At 43.4% G+C, this 27,205-nt stretch overlaps 1 protein-coding gene across 2 annotated transcripts in view; it reads left to right on the forward strand.

Annotated features, from left to right (window-relative positions):
• KIF13B (kinesin family member 13B) overlaps positions 1-27,205 on the forward strand; it is a 368,955-nt gene that overhangs the window by 310,525 nt on the left and 31,225 nt on the right. For both annotated transcript variants that reach the window (XM_068280045.1, XM_068280046.1), the window contains exons 35-37: positions 1,012-1,065; positions 13,828-13,945; positions 14,659-14,792. In XM_068280045.1, the coding sequence (XP_068136146.1) occupies positions 1,012-1,065; positions 13,828-13,945; positions 14,659-14,792 (306 nt within the window). The remainder of the gene's footprint in view (positions 1-1,011; positions 1,066-13,827; positions 13,946-14,658; positions 14,793-27,205) is intronic.

Here is a 27,205-nt window from a genome sequence, read left to right on the forward strand (position 1 = left end):
GCTAGCTCTCATGAGATTTTGGAGCACTTCATGCTTTCATCTGCTGAAAAGCTTTATGGAGATGATTTCATTTTTCAGCACGACCTGGCACCTGCTCACAGTGCCAAAACCACTGGTAAATGGTTTACTGACCATGGTATTTCTGTGCTCAATTGGCCTGCCAACTCTCCTGACCTGAACCCCATAGAGAATCTGTGGGATATTGTGAAGAGAAAGTTGAGAGACGCAAGACCCAACACTCTGGATGAGCTTAAGGCCGCTATCGAAGCATCCTGGGCCTCCATAACACCTGAGCAGTGCCACAGGCTGATTGCCTCCATGTCACGCCGCATTGAAGCAGTCATTTCTGCAAAAGGATTCCTGACCAAGTATTGAGTGCATAACTGAACATAATTATTTGAAGGTTGACTTTTTTTCTTTTAAAAACTTTTCTTTTATTGGTCAGATGAAATATGCTAATTTTTTGAGATAAGAAATTTGGGTTTTCATGAGCTGTATGCCAAAATCATCAATATTAAAACAATAAAAGGCTTGAACTACTTCAGTTGTGTGTATTTGAATCTAAAATATATGAAAGTCTAATGTTTATCAGTACATTACAGAAAATAATGAACTTTATCACAATATGCTAATTTTTTTAGAAGATCCTGTATATTCACTGGCTTTGGCATTCGGAGAAACAAACATTCTGCAGAGCTGCACCAGACAGAACTAAAGATTTCGCCACCTGTGATAAATTTCAGAATGTAAAGTGGAAAAATTCCACAATGGGAAAACACTAACCAAATAATAATTTTGTAAAAAAAAAAAAGCTATTGTATCCATTGTTCGTTTAACTACAGTTCCTCTTTGAATATTTTATTACTGTGATTTTTATTTGCTGAGCAGCTTTGTTTATTTGACTTCAGTTCTCTAAGTACCGTACATGGATTCCTTGTTTACAGCTGGGTTTACAAATGAATGAAATGAAGTCTTGGTTGACATTTTTACTTTATCTAGTCTTATTTTCAGCTTTCAGGGAGCCGACAAGATCTAGGTGGTCATCAAAGCCTGGCAAATAACAAGGTGAGTGTTTAAAGGAATCCACCACCAGTCAGAAGGTTTTGTTATCTAAAGGCAGTATAAGCATCTAGGTAGGATGCTAAGAATCTATGGGACGCAGTGTAGGCATCTAGGTAGGGTGCTAAGAATCCATGGGACGCAGTGTAGACATCTACGTAGGGTGCTAAGAATCCATGGGACGCAGTGTAGGCATCTACGTAGGGTGCTAAGAATCCTTGGGACGCAGTGTAGGCATCTATGTAGGGTGCCAAGAATCCATGGGATGCAGTGTAGGCATCTAGGTAGGGTGCTAAAAATCCATGGGACGCAGTGTAGGCATCTACGTAGGGTGCTAAGAATCCATGGGACGCAGTGTAGGTATCTACGTAGGGTGCTAAGAATCCATGGGACGCAGTGTAGGCAACTAGGTAGGGTGCTAAGACTCCATGGGACGCAGTGTAGGCATCTACGTAGGGTGCTAAGAATCCATGGGACGCAGTGTAGGCATCTACGTAGGGTGCTAAGAATCCCTGGGACGCAGTGTAGGTATCTACGTAGGGTGCTAAGAATCCATGGGACGCAGTGTAGGCAACTAGGTAGGGTGCTAAGAATCCATGGGACGCAGTGTAGGCATCTATGTAGGGTGCTAAGAATCCATGGGACACAGTGTAGGTATCTACGTAGGCTGCCAAGAATCCATGGGACGCAGTGCAGGCATCTACGTCGGGTGCTAAGAATCCATGGGTTGCAGTGTAGGCATCTACGTAGGGTGCTAAGAATCCATGGGACGCAGTGTAGGCATCTACGTAGGGTGTTAAGAATCCATGGGACGCAGTGCAGGCATCTACGTAGGGCGCTAAGAATCCATGGGACGCAGTGTAGGCATCTACGTAGGGTGCTAAGAATCCATGGGACGCAGTGTAGGCATCTGTGTAGGGTGCCAAGAATCCATGGGATGCAGTGTAGGCATCTAGGTAGGGTGCTAAGAATCCATGGGAAGAAGTGTAGGCATCTACGTAGGGTGCTAAGAATCCATGGGACGCAGTGTAGGCATCTACGTAGGGTGCTAAGAATCTATGGGACGCAATGTAGGCATCTACGTAGGGTGCTAAGAATCCATGGGACGCAGTGTAGGCATCTACGTAGGGTGCTAAGAATCTATGGGACGCAGTGTAGGCATCTACGTAGGGTGCTAAGAATCTATGGGACGCAGTGTAGGCATCTACGTAGGGTGCTAAGAATCCATGGGACGCAGTGTAGGCATCTACGTAGGGGTTCTATTAGTGCGTTTAAAGGGAATAAAAAACAAACTGCACTTACCTGGGGCTGCTTCCAGCTCCTGGCAGTCGATTGGTGCCCTCGCCGCAGCTCCTCTTCCTCCCGGCGTCCAGCGGTGAAAAAGCCGACCTCGCCAAGTCGGCTTCCAGGTCGGCTTATGTGCACTCCACGGCGGGGGTCACATGGTGTAGGGACGTCATCGGGTCTCTACTGCGCAGGCGCATAACTACTGCACCTGCGCAGTAGAGACCGGATGACATCACTCTCACCACGTGACCCGCGCCGTGGAGCGCACATGAAGCCGACCTGGCGAGGTCGGCTTCTTCACCGCTGGACACCAGGAGGGAGAGGAGCTGCGGCGAGGGCACCGATCAACTGCCAGGAGCTGGAAGAAGCCCCAGGTGAGTGAAGTTTGTTTTTTATATCATGCGCGGATCTTCCCTTTAAACGCTGTGCATTTTTACATTTTAAAGCTTTAATCCAACCTAATATAAATTTGATTCTTTGATGGATTCTGAAGTAATTTATTCAAGATTTTAAGTAACCCAATGAGGCCAAAAGTATCATTCGTAAATTTGGATTGACAGATGATCACCACAATTAACATTATATGATTGCATATTCAATCAGGAAAACCGAACATTAGTGCCCACCTTTAGGTTGCATGTACACAAGTTCGATTGCCCAATTTTACCAGTTCCATTTAAAGCCGACCTAAACTCAAAACTTCCTCTCTGCTCTAAAATATAAGCAACAGCATAAATTGCCATTACAGAAAAACCTTTCCTTGTTACAGATTATAGAGCTCCTCAGAGATGCTGCAGTGTAGTTACTTCCTGGTTTGCTGGGAGCACAGAAAGGGTTAAACTCGTGTTTACATGTAGCCTGTCTGAATGGCACACTGTGGCACAGATCAGACAGAGATGACAGCTCAAATTACAGTGGCTCACTACTAACAGATAAGGGAGAATTAGACTGGCTGTCATCTCTATATACATATGATGGGTTTCTCTGTTTTTTCTTCCCTTGTGGAAGAGTTTGTCCTCTTTAATAAGATAGCTTATTGACCCATTCTGGTTATAGAATTTAACCACTTCACCCCAAGGCGTTTTTTACCTTAACGGACAAGAGTGATTTTCCCCTTTCAGTGCTCATCCCTTTCATTTGCTAATAGCTTTATCACTATTAATCACAATGAAATGATATATATCTTGTTTTTTTCACCACAAATTGGGCTTTTTGGGGTTGATATTTGTTTTCAGTAATTACTTTATTTTCTATGCATTTTAAAGGGAAATACAAGGCAAACATGAAAAAATACACTATTACTCCAAATTTAGTTCCCTATGGTTTTAATATAAACACTGCTATTGTACATAAAACCCACACATTTTATCTGCCCTGTCCTGGTTATCACAAGATTTTAGTTATGTCCCTAGTACAAAGTATGGTGACAATATATCATTTCGAAATAAAGGTGTACTTTTTTTTTTCTCACAATTTTCACGTGCACTGGGATGCATGTACACCCGCGGGAGCGCGCACATGCACGCGCACAGCGGCAGCAGCACTGTCTGACTTATAAAAATGTCCTGGAGCCATTAAGAGGCTCTAGCAGGACGTTTTTATAAGTCAGGTTGTCATAAAGTGGTTAAATTCTGTTGGCTCTCATTCTACAAAGTGATAAAATTGGCCAGTCAATATCCAATCACAATTGGATGTGTGTACCAAAGCACACTTTATATTTTGCTTGGCCAGTCACTGACCAATATTCCCACCTGCATGTAGTATGAGTGTTTACCTACCCAATCTTCGCATAGTAGTCAATATCTATTGACCCTCTTAATACATGGAGGTGGTAAAATTGGTCAGTGATTGGCCTATCATATTTGAAAGTGTGTACCAGGCTTTAGGAAGGCAGTTTAATCCCAGCAGCAGAGTTGAGAACTACAGCTTGGAAGAGCTTTCATTGGGGTTCCTCAGAATATAGATCAAACCAGAAGGTGTATTAAGCAAAATACAACATGGGGAGCACCATCCACTATAATCAATGCCACCCTATATACATAAAACAAGGGGTGGGTCTGGACTGTGCAGAACGGTCAAAAATTCAGATAGCATACCAAAACTATAAAGCAATGACCTCAAAGAAACCGCGCCAGAACAGCATATATCAGAAAACAATATACCATCCTTTATTGAAATTACAAACATTAAAAACCATTAAAACATGGTGGGGAATATGTATAAACCCACAATATCAGAGAACCAGAGGAAATACAAAGTGCTAGTGACAAACATATTGATCCTCAAAATAGCATAAAAATGGCACTGAGCGTGCATCATATATTGTGACACATACAAAAACATGAAATGATTAAAACCACATGTGCAAATAGCATCAATAAATCATAACAATTCACGAGGTAGGTAAAATAGAGAGAAGTGTGGTAACACCAAGGAAGGGAACAAACCCCTGAGAAGTAGTAATATATAACCAGGAATAGAAAAGCAGAAATCAATCACATAGCGATCACAGTAATGAAGCGATGCAGCAGGTGAAAGTCAGTTAAGTGAAAATTACAGACAGTGTAAAGATAAGCGGGTAGAGTGAAGTCAACAAACAAGTGGATAGGATCCTACCGGTAGTGTCTCCACGGGTCCCCACCGCCGCTAAATCAGAAGGTGTCTCAGGCATGGGATACACTAGGAGTGCTTTTGTTAAGCGCTTGTGATTTGCAAAGCTCTTGCTAATGTAATGCTATGGGTGTGATCCCACTTGAGGGATGTGATTTATAAAAATAAAAAATCCCCCATAGCATTTCATTAGCAAGAGCTTTTTAAAGGACACCCGAGGTGCAAATAAACTGATGAGATAAACAATTGTATCTATCCTCCTACTCCTATAAAAATGCCTTTTGTAGATATCCCACAGTTATTTTATATTTAAATCTACTTTTTAAGTTTTTACTGTTCCATTGTCCCTACTCAATGACACATTCATTGAAGTATGCCAGAGCTAAACGTTATGAACTATTGACACCTTTTATTCCTATCCTGCCCTCAGAAGCCATTTTCTGTCAGAATAGTGTTTTATGGTTGTAATGCGTTATTAATGAGGGTTACGCTATAGTCTGACACAGTCCCGACCCAGCCAGAAACTGTCACTTGCATACCTAATGTTTAACTTTCATGCAGCGAATGAAAAAAAGAAACACAGCATAGTTATTTGTGTGCTAGGCAGTGTACATACACATGTCTATCTCATCATGTCACATGTCACTTCGGGTGTCCTTTAAAGCTAATGTTAAGCCACAAAAAATACAAATAAAACAGATTCTCACCTGTGGAGAGGGAAGGCTCTTGGTCCTCTCATGGTCCCCTCATTCCAGTGCTGGCTCCCCAGTTTGAATCCTCCGCCACGGGAGACTGAGGGCTCTTGAAGACTGGCTGCTCTGTACTGCGCATGAGAGCGGGCGCAGGCGTACTACAGACCCATCAGTGTTGGGGGAGTAATCTGGCTTCCGAAGACGTCCGAAGCCTCTTGCGGGGCACAGAGCAGTATTCGACCGATTGGTCATACACGGCTTACCAGGTGACGGCACTGGAACGTGGGGACCATGAAGAGAACAGGAAGGTACTATAGGACCCAGAGCATTCCCTCTCCATAGGTGAGAATCTGTTTTATTTTTTTTATTTTTTTAGACTTAACACTCACTTTATATCATAAGTGCTTAGAAATGTGCTGCTAGTGGGTTTCAGACCTCATCAAGGTCCAACATAGCTGAAGAAAACAAAGGCAAAATAAGATCTCTTTCTTAGTCCAGTAGAAATCAACATTGTAGCCTTCCTTCCTATCTCCCGAAGTTCCTACATCGATACTGTTTACTGGAAAAGAAGAATTTGTTTCACTATGAAATAATTTATCACTTCAATGCTGAAGACAGATAGTCAATTGTATGAAATAAAGTCCAGGGCATCAACCGTTCCCTTCACAGCTTCTCTTTACTACCCACACAATAAACTGATCTCACTCCCCTTAGCCACTAGATGGCGTAGCACACGAGCCTCTGGCTGTAGAGCCATCAGCCATGTAGAGAGCTGTCTGCAGAGCATTTGGGTGAAAATACTGGCATCTGCAAATAATGTAAAACCTTTCTGGAAGCTTTGTTTGATGTTTCCTGCTTTATGGCGTCGAATGCAGGCAGATTAAAGCTGTATTTCACAGCTTTTTTTTTCTATTCTTTTGCTAAACTTCAGACCACCTCAATGAGGGCATACTGTTGCATTTAATGTCAGTGAGTTGTTTGTGCTGACTTTGAAGCAGACATCAGATGTTTATCTGATTTCTAAAGGGAAACTTTAACCCAAGATTAAACTTCATCCTAATCTGTAGGCGATACCCACTTTCCCTAGACTCCTGGAGCATTCTTTACCTTTTCTTGATAGATCATCAGGGATGCCTGTATGGCTGACATTGTGGTGAAACCTCTCGCACAGTGTGATGTCAGGGCCATGGCCATGACTGTTTCCTTTCTGTGCACCTTGTTGCATTGTGGGAGATGGTGGCTATTGCCAATTGCAAAGCAGGCAGTATCTCGTGTGTGTGTGTGTGTGTGTGTGTGTGTGTGTGTGTATGTGTGTGTGTGTGTGTGTGTGTGTGTGTGTGTGTGTGTGTGTGTGTGTGTGTGTGTGTGTGTGTGTGTGTGTGTGTGTGTGTGTGTGTGTGTGTGTGTGTGTGTGTGTGTGTGTGTGTGTGTGTGTGTGTATGTATGTATGTATGTATGTATGTGAGTATGTATGTATATATATATATATATATATATATATATATATATATATATATATATATATATTTAATTTCTTCTACAACAGGTCTTTTTTTTTTGGGGGGGGGGGGGGGGGGGGGGACAGAGCATATAAATAGAAATTACAATTGTATTGCTTTTTTATTTGTATCATTCACTGGACATCAGAAACAAACCACAAATGTCACTATTATGAAAATGAAGTAACCTGGGTTGTTCAAACGTTGGTAGTTTGTAAGGTTCTTACTCAGTTTTTGTTTTTTTCCTAAGTTTGATTATAGTTTTGGAGATAGTTTGAGATTGTCCCTACCTTTTTTTTTTTTTTTTTTTTTTTTTTTTTTTTTGTATATGTGACAGGGGTCCAAACTGAAAGACACATAGATATGTATTCCCCAACTTGTTTTGAATAAAATGAGTCACATATTTGTCATTTGATATCAAACAGCTTTGCATAGCTGTTTTCAGCACTGGGACCCTCTGAACATATTCCACAACAGAAAAGAAGGGAGATCCGCTCGACTGGCACAATTAAAGTCTAATCTTTATTTGAAAATCAACATGCTGGACATACAAAGATTGGGCTTTTATTATGCCAGTTGAGTAGATCTCCTTTCTATTCTGCAGTATCGTGGGGCCTGGCTGCCCGTGGTCCTGCTCCTGGCCGAGTTGGTGGTGGTGGTGGGGGGGGGGGAGCGGTGTTCATTTTGCCTACAATATTCGACAACAGCTTGTCTACTATGTTCTCGTGGCTGTGCTCATATCCTAATATCCTGCACTAAAAAATGTTCAAGGGTCTAAAGGGGCCCATACACTGGTCAATTTCTGCCATCGATATACGGCCGATTCGACTGCTCTTATCGAGTCAACTAGAAATCGATGCAGCAGGAAGCATGATTGATCGCCCAACCGATTTCTGACCAATTTCAATCGGTTCAGATGGAAAATCTAGGTCGATCAGCTGCTGGCAGCAGATAGATGGCCCATAGAGTTGCATTGGATCGAATGATGCAACACTGCATTTCGTCGATTTTCAATAGATTTCCTTCTGAAATCTATTAGAAATCTGTCCTATCTGATGGTCAAATCTGCTGCAAATCTATAAGTGTATAGCCTCCTTTACTCTTACTGACTATCTAAAACTAATCATGTTGGGGTTAAACTTTCTTTTTGGTTCAGCAGTTAGCTTTAATTTCAGACAGCAGGGATAACACCCCTGTTAATAAAGGCATTTTTAGCTCCGTACACACGCATGATTAAAGTCTGCTGAGGCAGCCGATAACGACCGTCTAACCCGGCGTGTGTACAGTAGTTCCCGGCAAACGCTAGCCAGTTGGCTGGCAATCTTCCCGGCGGCTCAACTCAGCCGAGCGATGGCAGATTGCTGTGTGCATTCCACAGAGCCGTCCGCTGCATGACTTCTAGCATGTACCGCTCTGTCGGCCCACCGCCTTCCAGCACAGCAACAGAAAACATCATCGGCTATACAGCTGCCTCCATGTCTGTATATCATACACAGAATAAAAAGTGCTGCGGTTCCACCCCTAATGAAACAATATTTTTCAAACAGATGAAAAAAATGGGTTTTTCAAAGAACCCGTATTCTCCTATTTATTCTTCATTCACAAATCTCTTGATATTGCGGACAAGACGTTTGTGGATACACCACCAGGCTTTCACTTCGCATAAAAAGACTGCCTGACGTGTTTCACGGCCAAAAGCCACTTCCTCAGAGGCACACCGTATACAAACATCCGTGGGCCTTTGGTAAACAGCACCGCAATCTGAAGTTTAAAGAGCAGCTGCTATCAACGGCGGTCCCATGTGTGTATGGGCTGCTGGGGACGCTGCCTATCGCATCCACATGAGGATGTGAATGAGGAATAAATAAGAGAATCCATGTCTGTATAGCCCGGCCAAGTGATGCCACCCAAGAGCTCTGGTCCCGATCCCCGACAGGTGACATCAGTCATCTCCTGTGTACAGGCCTTAAAGCGGTATTGTCACCATAAAAATCTAATTTCAACAGCAACTGGTCTGAGTGTATTAAGTGATAAAGATGCTAATCCTGCATTCAAAACTTGCAAAACTTTTTCTGCTTTTATGGTTTGTAGTTATCACATACTTTAGGAGCACTGGCCCTAGTGCCAAAGAGTCGAGTGCTGGGAGTTCTTTTTATCTATAATATATTCCTCCTCTTCCATTTATTTCCCTGCATAGCTGCTTATCAGAAACACCCTCTGATTACTTGTGTTTACCATCAAGGCTGAGGTGACTCAGTGATTAGATGTGTAAATAAAAAGACAGTGCAGTTGTTAACCTCCTTGCCGGTCTAAAAAATCCGGCAAGGAGGCAGCGCCGCACATTTTTTTTAATTTTTTTTTTTTTTTAAATCATGTAGCGAGCCAAGGGCTCGCTACATGATAGCCGCTAAGCGGCGGCATCCCCCCACCCACTCCGATCGCCTTCGGCGATCAGAGTATGCAGGGAATCCCGTTGAGAACGGGATTTCCTGCAGGGCTTCCCCGGTCACCATGGCGACGGGGCGGGATGACGTCACCGACGTCATGAACGTCGGGACGTCATAGGGAATCCCGATCCGCCCCTCAACGCTGCCTGGCACTGATTGGCCAGGCAGCGCAGGGCTCTGGGGCGGGGGGGGAGCGACACGGCGCGGCGGATTGCGGCGGATCGGCGGCGAGCGGCGGCGATCGAAAGTTACAAGCAGCTAGCAAAGTGCTAGCTGCTTGTAACAAAAAAAAAATTATGCAAATCGGCCCAGCGGGGCCTGAGATATCCTCCTGCGCAGGTTACCCCGAGCTGAGCTCGGGATAACCGGCAAGGAGGTTAATATACCCCTCAGTGGGAGTGTCTGTAGACTCTGGGAGGAGGGCAGCTAATGAATACACAATGAGCAAGAGAAGGGAGAGGGAAAACAAGAGTCAGGGAGGATATGATGTCCGCATTAGCTTGGCAAGATGGCCACTGCCTAGAATAGGATTTTCTGCTTTTCCTTTATAAAATTCACAGGAATCATTACATGGATAGCACAATACATCTGTTATGTAAGTAGAAGTAGTATTTATCTACTTATATATGTCTTTTTTATTTTTTGGTTAGCATGGGTGTCGCTTGTTATTTAAAGAGGACCTGTAGTGAAAATAAGATCATGAATAAAATTGCTTATTTTTTTACAATATTCATTTATAGATTAGTCAGTGTTTGCCTATGGTAAAATATTTCCTCTCCATGATTTACATTCTGAAAATTATCCCAGTTGGCGACAACTTTAGTCCTGGCGAGTAATCTGTATAAAATTTTAGTTACTGAGAGTTCTATGCACAGGTCGCTTGCTTGGCAGTTGGAATAAACAGTTATTTCCTACAATGTGACAAGGCTCTGTGTAAAGGTGGCCACACACGATACAATAAAATGATCCAATTTTACAGTAATTCGATAAAAACGATCGTCTCTCTCCCGAAAAAATTGAAAGCTTTTTTTTTTTTTTTTCATTTGACTGAAAAATCCGATCGGATTTCCCGTTTTCTTCGATTTTTATCGATCCGGAATACCAGATATTTTTCTTCAATCTTTCTAAAGATTGTATGGTGTGTGTTGGATTGTGAATTTATTAATATACACACCCTAGCAATTTTGTCAGTTTCCAATCATTTTTATCATTATTGGGGAAAAATTGAACATACGTGTGTGGTACATTGGTCATATGTTTGAAAAGTTACAATCAGTCAGAAAAATTTATTGCAATTCTTAAATTGAACAGATATATTAAAAATTGTATGGTGTGTGGCCACCTTAAGGCTCAACACACACCATACAATCTTGGTTGTTCAAACTTACCACTTTCATGTAGTATAAGAGCTTACCCAATCAATCATTCCAGGTATTTTCAATCTGTTGGCCCTTATACTACATAGATTTGGTAAATCTGTACAACCAAGATTGTATGGTGTGTGTTGAGCCTAAGGAAGAGGAAAGATGGCTACTGCTGCATAAAAGCCCTTTATTGTGGTCAGGTATACACCGTGGTACAGCAGTGGGGGAAGGATTTTCCTGACAGCTGTTTCACAAGTGTAAAACTTGCTTCCTCAGAGGCTAAAACTGTGTATACCTGGCCACAATAAAGGGCTTTTATGCAGCACTACCCATCTTTCCTCTTCCTTACACAAATGCTGATGTTTACAGGAGCACTCTGCAGGTAAGCCCAGTGGTGGCCGTTCCATCCCATCCCTGCTGCATACTGGTGCCAGTTTTTTTTTCATTATTTGCTGCTAATGCAACAAGGCTCACAGACGGCAAACTGTCAGTACCCTGGTCATGACATCACACTGTGGGAGGAGTTTCACCACAATATCAGCATTGCCACACACACTCGCCTATTCAAGAAAAGGTAATGATTTCTCGTGGTGAAGGGGGTATCCGCTACTGATTGGGATGAAGTTCAATTCTTGGTTAAAGTTCCTCTTTAAGACTCGGTGTGAAGACAATGCATGTGGATGCTGCTATTTCAGTGGCACCGTCTGCTGTGTATTTTGTAAGAATGACATGTCATTTTTACAGCATGACTAATTCTGATAATAGGTGACACCGAGCTGGAAGCATCAATGAGGCACATGTTGTTTTGTAAGGCATACCCGCTATAGCAGCACAGCTGGGTGCACTATATAGCCAGGCACAGCTGGAGATACAGTATTGTAGTCACTATGCACTCCTCTAACACACTCTCCTCCTCGCTGCTTAATGCCCTGCGATTTACTCCAAATCTCTCCTTGAGTTTAGCATTCTCCTCTCTCCCCCCCCCCCCCCCCTCATTATGAGCGCATCTCTCCTCCGACCGGCTTTCAAGTCTTCGTTGCTCGCAGGAACATTTTGCTCAGAAGAATGTGTATTCCTCCTCCCAGGGGTGCTCTTCTAAATGGAATTTGCTGCATAAATTTTATGATGACAGTAAAGCATTCTGTCCTCTAACAAGAGGAGGAGAGGCCAGCTACAGTCGGGGCCCAGCTAACGTTTTCTCCATTTTTAAAACCGGCAATTTGTCCTGTCACTGGGGGCGATTGGAAGATTTGTTTGACGCGGCCGGCGTACGCAGGAAGAGAGCTCGGGAATGGCTGGATCTCCCCAAGGTGAACGGGGGCTGGCTGAGACGAGAGAAACATAAAATATGTCTTTGTTTAATAATCTTCTTACCTGCCTCTCGACCCTTCCCAGGAAAGTGATTTACTCTTTAGCAGACAAAGTAAAACATAAAGTAGAACTCCATTGGAAATGATGTAATAAAGTGCTTCATTTTTACAATAATTATGTATAAATGATTTAGTCAGTGTTTGCCCATTGTAAAATCTTTCCACTCCCTGATTTACATTCTGACATTTACCACATGGTGACATTTTTACTGCTGGCAGGTGATGTCAGTGGAAAGATGCTGCTTGCTTTTTTGGCAGTTGGAAACCACTGTAAACAGCTGCTATTTCCCACAATGCAACAAGGCTTCCACAGTGTGATGTCAGAACCATGGTCCTGACATCACACTGTGGGAGGGGTGTCACCACAATATCAGCCATACAGAGCCCCCTGATGATCTGTTTGTGAAAAGGCAAAGATTTCTCATGTAAAAGGGGGTATCGGCTACTGATTGGGATGAAGTTCAATTCTTGGTCACAGTTTCTCTTTAATTTGGTTGCAGGGCCAAATTTTTCCTGCTGCTGAGGAAGTGTGCCTTCCCCAGCCTGACAGGCTAGTCAGTTGGAAGAGGGGTGATGGAAGAGTCTCATCACTCCTCTTTCACCACCAGGTGGCTCTGTAACACTGTCGCGGTCTCCTGGATCTCAATCACATCCTATCATGTGATCGGGACCCAGAAGACCTGTCGGAAGTCCAGAACCGCGGGTGAAGGAAGAGAAGAAGCTGTCCGGAGCAGGTAACTATAACTGATCTCTGCCATACGAGATTTGCAGGCTAAGGTTTACATTGGATTATTCAAATAGAGAAAACTGTTATCCTTTAAGGAAAAAATACTTGAACACACTCTTGCAGTACAAAATCTTAATTGAAACTTTATTGGCACGATACAAAAAAATGTTAAAAATATTTTTTCTCCGTGTATATGGTCCTCATGAACGTTCCATGAAACCAGAAATGGCATGGTCTGACTTGACATATAGCATGATCAGTACAATAGGCTTAATATTTAGGTACAGGCAACAACACACATTTGTTTCGGGCTTTCTTTGAAACCCTTCATCAGGCAACCATATATATGTATACAAAGATAATTCTAATAATTATCTCTTTAAAACAAGATATTCTTCCCCAGCTCAAAGGTGAGGAAAAGTTAACAGCGACTACACTATTTGTGAGGTGGTTATGAGCCAACTAGGAATATTCATTTGAATATTCATTTGAAACGTTACGTTTGAATTTAAAACTCTCGAAGTGAAAAGTTGTTGCATTTCCAAAGCCCTCATATATTACCTCACCTAATGACATACATTGTTGCTTGAAACCGTAGCATGAACAGGCGCTAATTCACATTACCTTGTTCATTGAGAAGAAACAAACCAAAGCCACTGCAGACATTTCAGATACCAAGTCAACCAAACACTTTGTGCCATTCGTCACATAATGCTGAGTTCTGTTTTCTGTCTAGTTTTATGTCTTGATCTATTTTTTTCCTGCCACACAGGGCCGGTGGGAGAGTCAGCAAGATGTTTCCCAAACCTCACCCCAGTCCAGGCGCAGAGGGACATCACCCCGGCGTTCCCAGAATGTGGCCTCTGCAAACAGCCAAACACAGGACCAAGGCAAGTCTAAAATACAAACTTGCCACATAACCTTTCCCATTCCTCCAGAAAATGTTTCCTCTATGTTGCCTGGTTGTGTAACAACCGCACTTTGAATTAATTGCCATAAGCATCACAACTTCTCTGTGGTGCAATTATCAGTGAGTTACTACAGTCCTACTGAAGAATAACTGTTATTCAGAGGCCTGGATTTTTAACCATTTCAGTGACAAAAAAAAACAGGAACACAGCCCAAAAAGTTAGAAGAAAGGCGCGCATTAGCTAGTAAGGCATAGCGGCAGCGCACATCCAATTATACATCCAAGTGCAGGATGAGCCGACAGCTGTTTTGCACTAACATGCATGGTGCTTCATTAGGTCCTGGCGAAGCACCACCCGTGTAGGTGCAAAACAGCTGTCGACCTCTGTCATCCTGTACCTCTCTCTTCTTCTAGTGGATGTTGTGATTAACAGATGTCATTTTAACTGGATTTGAATAAAGATGGACATGTAATTGGATGTGCGCTGCTGCTCTTCCTTACTAGCTAAAACTGGAACACAGGCCAGTTCTATGTAGGATGGGAACAGTATATAGTTGTCCATCTCATCATGCCACATGTCAGTTCAGGTACCCTTTCATTTCAGGCATGGGGATGCAATCTCACTACTTAGAATGACCTTCTATACATTTCCTTATTTCAGTGAATTATTATTTATTTACCTTCTGTTGACAGGCCAGGACAATGCTGCAACTTCCTACTTGAACCCTGTGAAATCCTTAGTGCCTCAGATGCCGAAACTCCTTAAATCTCTCTTCCCTCAACGTGACGAGAAGGGCAGACAGACTGTGCCTGCACTTGGCACTCAGGTGGGTGATTCGAGGCTTGTAGAGCTGTTCTGTGTGACAATAGATGGCTGCTAGGAGCATGATTGCACATATACAGCCAGCCATGATGTTCTTGAATATGTACTTCCAATAGAAAGCATGTATGTGTGCAAATGAGACAGTTAAGCTATCCCGACTCCCCTGGAAAGTGAATAGAAGACAAAATACTTTTATCTGGCTGAACAAATAATCCTGATAACTGTGAAAAGAGGGGAGGGGGGGGGGCATATCTGAAAAGTTAATTTAATTAGAATTCCACTTCAAAACTTTGACTATTGCACCTGCAGCATTATACATAGAATGTACAATTTCTGATAAGTGGCTTCCTGTATCAACTTCAGGCTACCATACAAATGCAACTGCAAAAGGACAAACACCAAAACATTAACTCAACCACAAAAGGAAAGCAACTCTTGTGTGACTTTCTGTGTTTTTTTGTGTGTTTGAGATTCTGGAAGTGGTGTTTCTAGGAGTACTTGCGATCTTGGAACTAGGAGCTCCACGGCTGTAAAGCGAGAGGCTAAGAGGGGATGAGGCTTAAAATACATTAGAGCAGGGCTTTTCAACCTGTGGTAGTTTGCTGTTGGCCAGGTGGTACATTCCACGTTTGCCTGCCACTTAATTGCCCTGCCGCTTGTCCTGTTCCTGTCTTGCCTCCACAAAGTTCAGCTACCCCTCGCTCGTTCCTCGTTGTACTGCCCTGCAGCATACTCCAGAACTCAGATCAGCAGAGAGGATACAGCCAGGCGAATGGTGCACAGTGTCGGCGGGTATACTTTAAATACAGGAAGTGACATCACATACCACTGTCACTGGGCACCATTCCCCTGGCTGTCTTCTTTGCTGCAGCCAAGTTACCGCTGATCTGAGGTCTGACTTATTCTGCAGGGCAACACAGCGAGGAGCAAGCACGGGAGTGCCAAACTTTGTGGCGAGTCACTGCCAGCTCTCTGGTGGTGTCGGGAGGCTACCTATACTTAAGGAGTAACTGTCCAGCATACACTCAAAAATCAATTTGCTATTTTTATATGGTAAACAAATAAGGATACTAACCAGGCAATCCAAAAGTTAAAAATCTCTCCATTTTGTTCTCAATAGAATATCATTTATCAGGTCCCCTGGCTCTAATTTGGTACATGTGCCGCAAAAGAGAATTTGCAGTGCATGCCGGTTTTTTTTTCCTTTACCCCTTTTCCCCTAAGACACAACTAGAAGATCTCCTTGTCTGCGTGAGCGCATGCACAGTGCAGGCTCTTTGCTGTGCGGAGACAGCTGAGTCTAATCGGGTCCAATCTACTGTGCAGGCACACAGGTGGTACTTAAAAAATTATCAGTTGATAAACGTAGTACAATTACTAAGAAGTTTGAAAAGCCTGCATTAGAGGGTAATGGCGGGGGGAGGGGGGAGGGAGGATTTGCACTTTTAGGGGATCCACTGTAAGATGGATTGTAAAGCCACCAAGTAATCACTGACATTAGAACAGACTTGGAGAACAATTCACAGCCACAAGCCACAGCAGCAGAAAGGAAACAACCGCTGGTTATTATAGGGCTACCTTGTACACTATGTGACTTGGCATTACCCAGACACCTGAGAGTCTGCAGATGGCTTCACAGAGCGGCAGCCCCGCCATACTTTGTATTCTTTGCAGTGTCTGATAGCACAGAAGCCAGCGCTACTTTTATGAATTATGTTTGCATCCTTAAAAGCAAGACAAATTTATGAAGAGCCTTTCCAGACGGCTGGTTACCTGCCAAATCTGAAATGGAGCGTGTAGTCTCTCCTTGTTCTGTCTCTGCGGAGTTAGTCTTTTAACCTGTTCTTTACAAAGCGTGATATATGAAAGGCGACGCGTTTGCTGCGTGGCCAGGAAGGGTCTGCCTCGGTAAAACGGAAAAGTCTTACAAAGTCTTTTAAATCTAACCTGCAACTCGGCCTCTACAAATGGGCAATAAAATGTTCTGTCCGCCAGAAATCGGTACTTGAGCTTCCAGTAGATATTGGAGTGAGAACTCCTCTAATGGTTTCTGGTGTGTCCCAGAGGCTTGGATGGCAAACAGAGGCGTAGCTGGGGTTTTCAGTGCACGGGGACAAAGACGGTTTTTGCGCCCCCTCTGGATAGTCCTGCTGCATGTGGCCATGCAGCATGAATGTAGGAACGCTCATGGGTGGAGCCAAATGTACAAATGCGGTTTAGATGGCTAGATGTGCACCATTCCCCTGCTCAGATAGCCGGTGTGCCCCACTATAGATAGCCAGATGTGCTCCTTCTCCCTCTTTAGGTTGCCAGATTTGCCCCCCCCCCCCCCCCTTCCCTTCCTTGTTTAGATGGCTTAGCGTTCCCCTTTCCACTATTCAGATGGCCAGAGTGCCCCTCTTTAGATTTCCAAGTGTGCGCCTCCTTAGATTGTCAGATGTGCCCCTTTTTTCCCCCTTTAGATTGCCAAGTATGCCCCCTTCAAATAGCCAGATGTACCTCCCCCTCCTCCCCCCCCATTGATATAGCCAATGCCTCTTGTCACATGACACTGATGAAGACGACGCTGGGCCTGCTGCAGAAGAGAGATGCCATAATAGCTGGAATGTTGGTGCCGGCGATACTTCTGTTACGTTGGGGGCACTCGGGTTGAGTTGGGGAAGGTGTTATGAGTAGAGCCTGTAGCCCAGGGGTATCAAACTCAGTGGGCCGAAATTAAACCTCAATGTCATGTGGACCCCATCCTGTGCTCCCCCAGACCCCCGTATATGCAGAGTGCCAGGCACTCTCACCTCCTCAGGGCTCCAACAATGTCCATCCATCCTCCACATTGGATTGTCTGGAGCACTTTTTTATCCTGAAACCCCTCATATACATGGAAAAATAGTGGAGTAGATGTGCCAAGTTAATGTCCTTATTAATCTCCAGTAATAAAGGACAAGGAGGGCAATAAAGGCCTCTTACATTTCAATGTAAAAAGGAGGTAGAATGGATTTTTTTAGTAATGGGCCACATTGTTAGTATGCATTTTTAATATGCTATTGAGATACAATAATCCTGGGCTAAAATGCTGCTCAGTTCACTTTAAATAGGTCTGAGGACTAGTAAGGTTTTATAGTCATTTTTTTTTTGTATTTTTAATGCTTTAGAGGAACACCTTTTTTACGACAATACCAGTTTAAATCTGACAAAATACATTTTAAATCAATTCGTTTCTGCAAGCTAATACCATATACCAGCTTTAGGGATTTTTACAGCCACTCTCTTGAAATATAGTAGAATTTATTTTAACATTATTATGTATGCCTAAACTTTGTTAACATTCTAAGTAAACGTTCGGAAGTTTTTAGCGTTATCCGTTACTCTAAACCGCATCTTGAAAGGTCGACTAACGAGGACCAGCATCATTAGTGTTAAGTGTGATGTCTGGTAAATGAGTCACCTCCAGAAATAGATTGTCCCATTTAGCCTCCATTAGGAAACTAGGTTGTTTCGGTGAGATGGGACCATCTTGGATTGGCTCAGAGAGGGGGGAAACATGACCTGTATCCCTAACCTTGCCATCTGTGCTCACAGGGGGACCAGAAATCTCAAACCTTTTAAATGCGTTCCCTTTCTCCGCACCTGCTCAGCAGAGCTGTCTTAGAGGTTTCCTTTAAAATGCTAAAGGAGAGCTCCAGGCGGATGTAAACGTTCCATTTAACGCTATGAATATTCATTGCGAGAATGCTTGTCTTACGCGAGTAATTTAATTACCTCTACTCCAGTTTAATCTTTAAACGAATGCCTGTACTTACATCAAAGAAGGCAGCAGAGCATTGTGTGTTAATATTTTTTCCTTTGCTAATCATTAAAATGTCTTTTTTTTTTTTTTTTTACACTGTGATACAGAATGATACATTATCCTATTTTCCTGGATTAACTCCTACCTTTTTATGCTCTCTCACTACAGCAATCGTTTTTCTCCATTACCCTCTGTCTGTTGGGGTACCACAAGGCTGTGTCCTTGTACCCTTTCTTTTTTTTTTTTTTTTTTTACATCTATATCATTCTCACAATTTACTAAAAATCTCATGGATTTCATTGCCACTTTTATGCCAATGAAGCACAAAAATGTCAGTTCCAAATTCCACTAGCCTCTTATTTTTTGTTACATCTTCAGCTGTTTCTGCTCTATTATCAATGTCCCATCGCTTTCTAAAATTTTAGGTGACTAAACCAGGACGCATTATCGGTCCATCTCAGTCCACCCCCTCCCTCGAACAGTAAATGTTGGTAACCCTAACACACTACCTGTTTGATTCTGTAGCACAGAGCTCCCCAACCCGGTCCTCAAGTACCACCAACAATACATGTTTTGCAAAAAACCACAAACATTCACAGGTGAGGTAATTAGTGTCTCAGCAGAGCTGATTAACTACCTGTGTGGATTTCCACAAAACACGCACTGTTGTTGGGCCTTGGGGACAGTGTTGGGGAACACTGCGTAGCACAGTCCTGCTCTGTACCCACTTGAGCAGTAAAGTCAAGCAACCGGCATTAAGATTAACACTAAACTCCCCCCTCCATAAAGGGCAGAGTGTTGCGCAGCTGTAATTACTTACGACTCTTCCGGATGCCAGTCTGCTCCGGTCCTGTAGCTCCCAGCAGCTTTGCGGCATTCTCTGTGCAAGGCAACAATGTGTCATGTGACCCAATGCGGGTCAGGTGACATACCTGGGAGCTGTAAGAGGACACCGCAAAACTGCTGGGCGCTACGGGAGTGAAGAAAACCAGCCCCCGGAGGATTTATAAGTCACTTCCACTGCCCACCTCTCTGCTAATATAAGAAGGAACGTCCTCCTCCCCCCTCCCCCCCCCCGCCATGCATGCCTGTTAGTTGAGACTGCCAGAGTTCCGGCTATCCAGGACTTTACTATGATTCTTACGCCGCGTGTGATTGCTACACGACATTGATGTACCCATCCGCTAAACTTTTTCTTTCACATTAGGATGTGTATATATTACAATAAAAAATCCCTTTAAATGAAAAAAAAAAAGTGAAGCAAAAGATCAAGGTCCCAGACGCCCTCCAGAAATCTCTCCTGTCTTCATTTCCTCATCGGTTAATGTCATTGGTCCCAGGGGTGAGCCGCGGATCGGCGCTGTGTAAGCACAATTCCTAATTATAACATTTCCATAATGTTAGCCTTGCGTCTGCTTCAAGTATAATGTGCGGTCTGTCAGGGGTCACGGGCTCCAAAGTGTTCGCGTTTAATAAAGATCTGGCCCCTAATTAGAGATGATTGCTTTAGAAGGTGAGACGCTAAATCTCCGAGACGTCTTTGCCGGAGCTCGGCGCTCATCAGCGGGTCAGGTCCGTGGATGCGTGTTTCATTTTCTAATGACAGGTGAGCGGGAGCGGTGAACAATGCCCAGGCTGGGTACTTGAGTTCTGGGAATGGCATAGGTCTCTGCGTTCCTGCAGAACAGAACAAAGGATGTTCATATACAGTGCTGTGAAAAACTATTTGCCCCCTTCCTGATTTCTTATTCTTTTGCATGTTTGTCACACTTAATGGTTTTTGATGAGCAGAAACATTTAACTATTAGTCAAAGATAACATAATTGAACACAAAATGCAGTTTTAAATGATGGTTTTTATTATTTAGTGAGAAAAAAAACTCAAAACCTACATGGCCCTGTGTGAAAAAGAAATTGCCCCCTGAACCTAATAACTGGTTGGGCCACCCTTAGCAGCAATAACTGCAATTAAGCGTTTGCGATAACTTGCAACGAGTCTTTTACAGTGCTCTGGAGGAATTTTGGCCCACTCATCTTTGCAGAATTGTTGTAATTCAGCTTTATTTGAGGGTTTTCTAGCATGAACTGCCTTTTTAAGGTCATGCTACAACATCTCGATAGGATTCAGGTCAGGACTTTGACTAGGCCACTCCAAAGTCTTCATTTTGTTTTTTTCCAGCCATTCAGAGGTGGATTTGCTGGTGTGTTTTGGGTCATTGTCCTGCTGCAGCACCCAAGATCGCTTCAGCTTGAGTTGACGAACAGATGGCCGGACGTTCTCCTTCAGGATTTTTTGGTAGACCGTAGAATTCATGGTTCCATCTATCACAGCATGCCTTCCAGGTCCTGAAGCAGCAAAACAACCCCAGACCATCACACTACCACCACCATATTTTACTGTTGGTATGATGTTCTTTTGCTGAAATGCTGTGTTACTTCTACGCCAGATGTAACGGGACACGCACCTTCCAAAAAGTTCAACTTTTGTCTCGTCGGTCCACAAGGTATTTTCCCCAAAATCTTGGCAATCATTGAGATGGGTTTTTTTTTAGCAAAATTGAGACGAGCCTTAATGTTCTTTTTGCTTAAAAGTGGTTTGCGCCTTGGATATCTGCCATGCAGGCCGTTTTTTCCCAGTCTCTTTCTTATGGTAGAGTCGTGAACACTGACCTTAATTGAGGCAAGTGAGGCCTGCAGTTCTTTAGATGTTATCCTAGGGTCTTTTGTGGCCTCACGGATGAGTTTTCTCTGCGCTCTTGGGGTAATTTTGGTCGGCCGGCCACTCCTGGGAAGGTTCATCACTGTTCCATGTTTTTGCCATTTGTGGATAATGGATCTCACTGTGGTTCGCTGGAGTCCCAAAGCTTTAGAAATGGCTTTATAACCTTTACCAGACTGATAGATCTCAATTACAGTACTTTTGTTCTCATTTGTTCCTGAATTTCTTTGGATCTTGGCATGATGTCTAGCTTTTGAGGTGCTTTTGGTCTACTTCTCTGTGTCAGATAGATCCTATTTAAGTGATTTCTTGATTGAAACAGGTGTGGCAGTAATCAGGCCTGGGGGTGACTACAGAAATTGAACTCACGTGTGATAAACCACAGTTAAGTTATTTTTTAAGAAGGGGGGGCAATCACTTTTTCACACAGGGCCATGTAGGTTTTGAGGTTTTTTTTTCTCACTAAATAATAAAAACCATCATTTAAAACTTCATTTTGTGTTCAATTATGTTATCTTTGACTAATAGGTAACGTTTTTTGATGAGCAGAAACATTTAAGTGTGACAAACATGCAAAAGAATAAGAAATCAGGAAGGGGGCAAATAGTTTTTCACACCACTGTATATACTCTGCTTTGGTGGAGAATGTTCCAATCTGGGTACGGCGATATATTTTTGGTCCCTATATGATTATTGGTAACTACTTATTTAAGAGGGTGTAGTGACACGGATCAATTCACAAAGTGTTACTGCACGTGCAAAAGCAAAAAATAAAACCGAGGGTAAACAAAAGACCAGTTGCAAGAAGAGGGTAAAGCATCTTTGCTGTATTGAAGATGTTAAAGGTCAGGCCCGGGGTTAAAAAAAAAAACAAAATCTACTTACCTGGGGCTTCTTCCAACCCCTGGTAGCCTATCTGTCCCTCGCCACAGCTCCACTTCCAGCCGGTGTCCCGGTGTTCCCTCCGTTGCAGGTGCCAACCTTGCCAGCGCTTGCGCAGAAGATACCGATCTTTCGCCGTCGGCATCTGCAACGGAGGGGATCCTGGGACAGATGGGCTGCCAGAGGAAGCCCCAGGTAAGTAAGTTTTGTTTTTTCTAACCCCAGACCTGTCCTTTAAAGTGGATCCGAGATGAACTTTTACTCATTGCATAATTGTGTTCCTTTCCTATTGTTTATAGGGCATTCCTCAAGCCAAATACTTTTTGTTTGTTTTAATGCTCTGATTCCCTATAAACTAAATAAACCACTCCCGCAGGTTTTCAGAGAGTCAAGGCACTTTCAGACAGTAGCAAGGGCTCATGGGAGCTAAGTCTGGACAGGAGGGGGAGGTATTACTAGCCAGAGATTTCAGAGGCAGAGGGGAGGAGGAGGGGGGATCTAGACTTTAGATAAGACATATAGACAAGTTACGGTACTTGATATAGTTAGTTTTTCATCTCGGATCCGCTTTAAGGAAATACACACTAGTTTCAGGCGGAGCCCTTTAGCAGGTGACTTTTCCTTGCATTGAAGGGCATCCACTGCTATAATTATTGGGAAATTCCCAGAAGAGCTGATCCAGGGGTTTATCTGTCTGCCATCTGGAGTCGGGAAGGAATTTTTCCCTTTTAAAGTGGACCCAAATTAAAAATACAAGATACAAGAGAAAAAAAAATCAAAAAGACCTGATAGTTTTTGATAAAATCAATTTTAAAACTCTTGTTTTGAGTGTGGGAAATTTTTCAACGGCTGCCCATTTAGCAGTTAATAGCAGGCTAATAGCGATTAAAAATTTCAGAAATGAAATCTATTTTCTAAATTATAATAATAAATTAGCAGCCTTTTTTCAGCTGCATGATGACAAATATAAAATATTTTACATTTATTGGAGGAACCCCTCCCTTCCTTTCATATTGCCGGGACAGAAGCCGGCAGACTGGTGGAGTAAATGGTGTCCAGCAAATGAGGAATTGCTAATGGCTGCCCCCAGTATAACCCTAGTTATGAAAAGAGAAGGGTGAAAAGCATACACTGAAATGCTCATAGGCTTGAACAAGTGTTTATGTATCTTTCTATGTGTCAGAGTGGGGCAACTAAATATTTTGAATTAAAAAATGTTTGGTTTGGGTCCGCTTTAAGGCTAATTGGCCCAGGCCTTGTAAGGTTTGTTGCCTTCCCCTGGATCAACTGGGACATGTGCAGGTTCATTTATTTACTTTTTTCTGGTTGGACTTGATGGATGAATGTCTTTTTTTCAACTTAATACATTATTATTATTATTATTATTATTATTATTATATATTTTTTTATATAGCACCGGCATCTTCTGCAGCGCTGTACAGAGTATATTGTCTTGTCACTGACTGTCCCTCAGAGGGGCTCACAGTGTAATCCCTACCATAGTCATACGTCTATGTATGTAGTGTATGTATCGTAGTCTAGGGCCAATTTAGTGGGAAGCCAATTTATTTATCTGTATGTATGTTTTTGGGATGTGAGAGGAGAAACCCGCACAGGGAGAACATACAAACTCTGTTCAGATAGTGCCCTGGCTGAGATATGTACCAGGGACACAGCACTGCAAGGCAACAGTGGTAACCACTACGTCACCGTGCTGCCCATAATACATTAATCAGTGTATGACCTCACACCTCGCCTTCTGTTTTAAGAAGGCAAACTTCTTTTTTGTAAAGTCTTCTTGCTGATGCTGATTCAATCAGCTACAGACAGTGTTCTATCACCTCCTCCAGCTGGGCTGCTACCAGTCATGTGACCCAGGAGAGACCCCGTCTGACACAGATGGGGTAATACAGGGGCACGCTGCTTACCGAGCAATCAGATTGAGATATTTATTTCTGTGCACGGAGTTGTGCTTTAAGGTAGACATTTCCTGTAAGCATTAAGCCTGCTGAATCTGTATTGATGGCTGACCTCTGCCAAACGCACTGTTTATCTAATAAACACCAGTGTGCTGCTATCCATTAGCTGGGTTCATGTCAGGCCATGACTTGTCATCTGGTGATTCCCAGCTAGCACTTTATAAAGTAAAGATGTCATTTCATATTCTCTGTGATCATGTCTGTCTGATTTCCCCCCACTCCCCTCCTCCGCATCCTCCCAGAGCTTGCCCAGCAGCAGTTCCCAATCTGCTCTGCAGGGACCGACAACGCCCCACACTGCGAGCTCGGGTATATCAAATCGGACCTGAACTCCGATCTTCCTCTCTGCTCTAAAAGATATGCAACAGCATAATAACCTTTAAAGAAAAAAACATTTCTCTGTTCCTGCTTTAATAGGAGCAGACAGTGTTAAAACATCCTGTGTTTACCAATTAGCTACTCTGCCGAGGTAGTCAGCTGACACAGGGAGAGATCAAATTACAACTTGAGATTAGTCACAGATGAGGGGGAATTAGACAGGCTAAACTCTCTCTAAATACATAGAAGGTGCATTTCTCTGTTTTTCTCCTGTCCTGTGCAAAAGTTCAGGTCCACTTTAACCACTTGTATACCATGGTATTTTGTGCTGATCTGTGCAGCGTGGGCTCTCCAGCCCACAGCATAGATCAGGTTGCAGCCAGGCCGATCAGACTTCCCCCCTTTTTTCCCCACTAGGGGGATGTCCTGCTGGGGGGGGTCTGATCGCCGCCGGCTGCTTGCGCTTGCGGGGGGCTCTTCAAAGCCCCCCTCCGCAGCGCTTCCTGGCCTCCTTCCCCTTCCCTCCCTCCCTCTCTCTGTGAGCGGCGTAGGACGGATTTCCGTCCTGCGCCTGATGGGATAGGCTTTAGCCTATCAGATGCCGGCGATCCCCGGCCAATCAGAGGCCGGGGATCGCCGATCTCCTCTACTGCGCAGCAGCGCCGTATACATGTAAACACCGGGGAAGATCTTCCCCGTGTGTTTACATTTACCCTGTGAGCCGCCGATCGGCTCGCAGGGTGTTCACGGAGACACCCTCCGTGAACTGACATGGAACGGCCGCACTTCAGGATTCAGGGGCGTACATATACGCACCGAGAATCCGGAAGTGGTTAAGGGGGAACACCAGGCAAGGTACCACACCCCACTAACAGTTAAAGACCACCTCCAGCCAAACAAAGGTCTGACTGGCATAACTTGTATGTAGTCTATGCACTGTGTGGAGTTTGAAAGTTTACATCTGGTACATCATAGTGGATAGAACAGACTGACATTTATATCTATAGCAGCACCTCCTTATTCATCCTAATGCTGAAGCTTTGTCTCTGCCCTCCAGCCTGGTTCCCTCCCCTGCCCCTCCCTCCCCTGCTCTCTGCCTGCCTGGATCAAATTACTTCTCTATTCACAGTGTGTAAAAGAGAGGAGAGACAGGAGAACTGCTGTCGTCTGTCTTAGCATGTCTGTTTGCTATAATTCTTATTTCAAATGTCTGTCTGTCTGCCTAGATTAGAACACATGGACATGAGGGGGGGGAGTTATGACATCAATCCCCAAGCATCCTTTGCACCTATGGTCTGGAAAGAAAGAAAAATGCCAGGGCCCAATTTCACACTGGGGGTGGGGATTTAGTCCATATGTGGAGTACGGAGCCTGGGGGGTGAGGAAATCACACTTTATTATGTGTGATTTTATATATTTGGCAACGTTTAGGTTTAAAGCAAACTGTAATTTGTAATTTAGGTACTCTTTAAAGTGAACCTGAAGTGAAAATAAACGTATGATATAATGAATTGTATGTGTAGTATGGATAATAAGTAGGATGTTAGAAACATGAAAGGGTCTCCTTTTTATTTTCAGTTTAATGGCTTCATATTGCATTAGTCAGCCCTGCATTGCATTGCATTGCATATTGCATTAGTCAGCCCTGGGTCCCTGGTTTGAATCCCAGCCAAGGCACTATCTGCACAGTTTGTATAGTCTCCCTGTGTCTGCGTGGGTTTCCTTCAGGCACTCCGGTGTCCTCCCACGTCCCAAAAACATACAGATCAGTTAATTGGCTTTCCCTAAAAATTTGCCCTAGACTACGAAGGAGAAATGACTGACACGGACATTAGACCATCACTGTTGTAGGATTAAATTGTGAGATCCTCTGAGGACAGTTAGTGACATGACTATGTTCTCTGTAATGTGCTGCAGAAGATGTCAGTGCTATATAAATACATAATAATAATAATAATAATATGGTAGGACATTACACTATGACTATGGTAGGATTAAAGTGTGAGCTCCTCTGAGGACAGTCAGTGACATGACTATGTACTCTGTAATGTGCTGCAGAAGATGTCCGTGCTATATAAATACATAATAATGATAATAATGTAGTAGGACATTAATCCTACCATAGTCATAATGTAAAGTGTGAGCTCCTCTGAGGACAGTCAGTGACATCACTATGTACTCTGTAAAGTGCTGTGGAGGATGTCAGTGCTACATATAAATACATTGCATAATGTTACTCCTATACAGTGCTGCATCCATTGAAGCCTCGTAAGGCTCCCCATAAGGCTCTGCAGGGGTGAGTTTAGTGAAGCAGCCTGGAATAACCCCATTCGGTTTGATCAGTCATTTTTTCACACCTGCTGTAAATGGATTTGCAGTGTGCATTGTGGAGGCTTCTATGAGTCACACGAATGGGGAAATAGCAGGGAAGATTACACAGGCTGAAAAACAATGATGAGTCCAGTAACAGAGCAGCATATGGAATGAACCCATTTACTGCATGATGTATATAGCACAGATTAATGCCAAGCACAGCATTTTAAGCATCGGCCCGCTGTTATTGGGGTGGGATGTGAAGCTACGCAATACATAACATGCAGTACTGGCTTTATACAATATGCAGCTGAACATCTGCAATTTACTTATAACAATTGTACAAAGAAAAATGCATTGGCAATGGTAAATATCACTATTGGTTCTTACGCTCTCTCAAATCAAAAGTATCTTTATGGACTT

This window comes from Hyperolius riggenbachi, chromosome 4 (genome assembly GCF_040937935.1).
Source record: "Hyperolius riggenbachi isolate aHypRig1 chromosome 4, aHypRig1.pri, whole genome shotgun sequence".
Lineage (NCBI taxonomy): Eukaryota > Metazoa > Chordata > Amphibia > Anura > Hyperoliidae > Hyperolius > Hyperolius riggenbachi.